The sequence below is a fragment of the Lepus europaeus genome, chromosome 20 (genome assembly GCF_033115175.1).
Source record: "Lepus europaeus isolate LE1 chromosome 20, mLepTim1.pri, whole genome shotgun sequence".
NCBI classification, from domain to species: domain Eukaryota; kingdom Metazoa; phylum Chordata; class Mammalia; order Lagomorpha; family Leporidae; genus Lepus; species Lepus europaeus.
In genome coordinates this window covers 11485094-11488440 of record NC_084846.1, presented here as the reverse complement: position 1 = coordinate 11488440, position 3347 = coordinate 11485094, and the positions used below count along the sequence as shown (strand labels likewise).

The 3347-nt window shown below is 51.1% G+C and overlaps 1 protein-coding gene across 1 annotated transcript; it reads right to left on the bottom strand.

Annotated features, from left to right (window-relative positions):
- Positions 1–810: 810 nt before the first annotated feature.
- CASP14 (caspase 14) lies at positions 811–3077 on the bottom strand. Its single transcript, XM_062179237.1, has 6 exons — positions 3045–3077; positions 2142–2291; positions 1811–2036; positions 1607–1723; positions 1385–1488; positions 811–915 (listed from the first exon to the last, which is right to left on the bottom strand). Exons 1-6 carry the CDS (start codon positions 3069–3071, stop codon positions 811–813), a joined length of 729 nt encoding a protein of 242 aa, XP_062035221.1. The 5' UTR covers positions 3072–3077.
- Positions 3078–3347: the final 270 nt, after the last annotated feature.

The window sequence follows — 3347 nt, the reverse complement described above, 5'->3', positions numbered from 1 at the left end:
CTTACTGTGTGGTGTCTGAGAAGTGATTGAACCTTTCTGACCCTCTACTGTGTGTCCTGCAAAGAATGAGTGGATCCCAAGGGATTGGCCATGGCGTCAACATGGTTCCAGGTGGCTTGAAGTTGAAAGTGTGAGAAGAGATTTTTTTTGGATCTCCTTTCTGGGGTAGAATACAGAGTCCAGGTTTGTGGCTGGGGGAGAGGCATTAGGATGGAAAGAGCCAGAGCAGGAGGAGGCAGGGCAGCTGTGTTATCTAGAGAGGACATGAGGTCATTCCAAGGAGATTGTGTTGGGGCATCCAGCTGTTGGCCAAGGAAGAGAGGTCATGGAGAGACAGAGAGAGGAGGATTCTTACCTCCTGGAATCTGCAGGATTTGGGGGAAGGGAGTGGGTATGTGTTCAGGAAGAGGTGACAGCTCTAGGTGAGATGTAGGAGCCAGCAAGGGTGAGGTGGTTTAGCAGGTGGTGTGCAGTCTTGACCTTGTTGGGGACACCCTTGAGCTTTATGTGGTTTCTTTGTGCAGGTGATTCCCAGGAGAAAGATAAGGAGAGGAGCAGAAAGTGGGATCTGAGAATGTCCTTTAGGTTGCACTAACCAAGGTAGAGAATCCAGCCGGAGGGAGATGATGTTAATGCTGCTGTCAAGTCCTGGGCTTGTATTTGGCTGACTTGCTCTCAGAAGGACAGAGGCTCATCAAAGTGCTAAAAGTGTTGTAGGTTGGAAGATGGACTGGGTACCACAAAGTCTAGGGAGGAGGGGACGCAAGATCTCCGTATCTTCAGCATCTGAAGCTCAGCCTCACCCTGCCTCTACTGCAGGTAGAGCCGTTTTCGGAGGGTGCTTTGGATTTCAGGGTTCACTTTTCTCGCTTTTCCTTCCTGGAACAGCTCTGCTTCTGCCATCCGCCGGGTCACCTGCAGCAATTTGTATGGTCAGCTCAGGGGTCTGGACCCTTGTGGGGTGGGCTTATGTGTAGAAGGTTGGAGAACAGGGGCTGTTGGGTGCCCGTGATCCAGGATGAGAGAGCTTTATGGTCTCATCCTATGTCATAGTTTCTATGCAATCATTGATTGGACATCACACACACACACACACACACACAACTTCCTCCCCCAGTTCACCGTATAGACACATCAACATTAGAAGAGCAAAGTCTGCCCAACCATTGGTTCCATCCAAGGGTTTTTTTTTTTTTCATAGACTCTTCCTCGAAACTCTTTGGGTTTCCAGTTGCTGCTGGAAGATGGAGATCCTAGTTTCTTGGTGGATCCCGGGTTGGGTTGGGTGCATAAGGGAGGGATAAAGGGAAGGAGGAGGCTCAGCTCATGCCACTCACTCTGTGCTTGGCCTAGATTGGTCTCCAGGTGCTTTGTCTGGGCTCACCTCAGTCAGAAGTTCCAGAATGGGGCCCGTCCTGTTCATGAACACGTCGGTCAGGGTCTGGATGAAGCAGGAGCCCTCCTGGTCGTGTCTGTAGGCTATGTAACCTGGGGGACATCCAGAGGTGGGCTTGGGGGAGCTCAGGGCATGGGGGCTGGGAGAAGACATTCAGGGGTCAGGAGCAGTGGGTGAGGGAGAGGGGCCGAGCCAGCTGGGAGCTCCTACCCTCCACTGTGGAGTAGACGTGGAGTGTGTCTGTGTATGTGGGGATGGTCTGGGGGCTGTCTCTGGTGATCATCATCACCTGGTCTTCACCCACCGTCTCACCAAGGTCCCTGTGTTCTGAACACCAAAAGGAGGGAAAGGCAAGTCAGAGAGAAAGATGGGAAAGAGGTCCAAGTCTGGGATTGGGTCGAGCTCTGTTCCCACCTCCTCGGCAAGCCTGCACGATGTACACCTTGGGTTTGGCTCTCAGGGCCTTGCAGTTCTTGTTGTTGAGGACCTCAAAGAGGTCCTCCAGCTTGACCATCTCCTCATCTTCTCCCTTGAGGACGCCTTCATCCCCATGAGCCATGAGGACCACAAAGGCACAACTGACCGGGTCTTCCCAGGCATCTATGGTCTGCTGGAACTTCTCCAGCTCTTCCTGGAATTGCTGGAGCAAAAGAGCAAAGAGCAGGCTCAGGGAGAGCCCCAGAACCCACCCACCACTGTGGTGTAACCCCTTCTTCACCAGCATTTAGGCTACATGGTCCCATACCTGGGCAGTGGGGTCTCTCTTCACAGTGCTCTCAAATCCCAGCTGCTGGAACATGCGCTCCAAGGCATCCAGATCTGCCTCGGAACCTTCCCGAGCTTTAGTGACACACAGCGTCAGGGCCAGGCGGGCGCCTGACATGTCATACCTCTCCTGGACCAAGGGCGACAAAAATCAGCAAGGGGAAGGAGATCAAGGGAAGCCGGAGACATCCTCCTAGGATGCCTGGGGTCGGGTCTCAGGTGAAATACAGGATGTCCAGTTACACTCAAAATTCCCACAAAAAATAAGTTTTTGGTATAAATATATCCCCGATATTGCATGGAATATACTTATACAATAAACTCATTTGTGGTTGATGTGAAGTTCAGCTTAACTGGGGAGGAGAGGGTCCTCTCTTTTCATTTTTCCCAACCTTGCAGTTCAAGTGTGAAATTGGACAAATCCCTGAGGCTCAGTTTCCAAACAGAGAGACAATGAGCGCGTATGAGATTTTGGAGGTCTCCTCCAGGCTCATGTTTGGTGGCTGCGCCTCTCTCTCCATTCTTCCTGAGAAAATTCTGAATATTCCTCCGTGGCTTCCTTACTTGCAGAGATCTCAGTTTCTGAAGCTAACACTGAGCTGCTATCTATGGCATCTGAGACAGAAGGATACTGGGATCATAATGTCTTGTTTTTTGAAGAGGAGGTAGGGCTTCTCAGTAACAGTAGTGACAGGAGCTTCAGCTTTGTTAATTTCTCTCCACCTTGGGTTGCCCCTCTGATTTTTCTTTTTGCCATCTGGCTGAACACTAAGTGCCCTGTATCTCCAAGTACCAATCATAACTGATTCCTCCCACTCTTCATGAAACATTTAGCATCTCTCATCCCTGTTCTCCTCCTCCCCTCCCCCTGCACCCAGCTCACCTCCTGCAATGGCCGAGGGTTGCTCATTTCTCCTTCAATTCCAAAGCTGGCTTTCAGCACCCCTTTCGGATCCTGGTGATGAGAAGAAGGCAGGCTGAAAATCTCCAAAGGAAGGCAGAGAGGATCAGAGGACAGAAGGGTTTGTGTATCTGGGTCTTTGAGATTGAATAGCACCCAGGGATGGGGACATGGTACAGAGTCAAACTTGGGCACAAAATGACAGTAGGTCCATTCTAGAGGGACAGCCTGCTGGAGCCTTCCATTTGGGATGTCCTTAGAACTTCTGCTATTCCCATCCCAAAA

Coding starts and splice junctions, on each gene's coding strand:
- CASP14 (XM_062179237.1), bottom strand. CDS start 3,071: ATGAGCAACCCTCGGCCATTGCAGGAG. Junction 2,292..3,044: donor ACCCTCGGCCATTGCAGGAG/GTGAGCTGGGTG, acceptor CCCTTGGTCCAG/GAGAGGTATGACATGTCAGG. Junction 1,489..1,606: donor CGTCTACTCCACAGTGGAGG/GTAGGAGCTCCC, acceptor GATGTCCCCCAG/GTTACATAGCCTACAGACAC.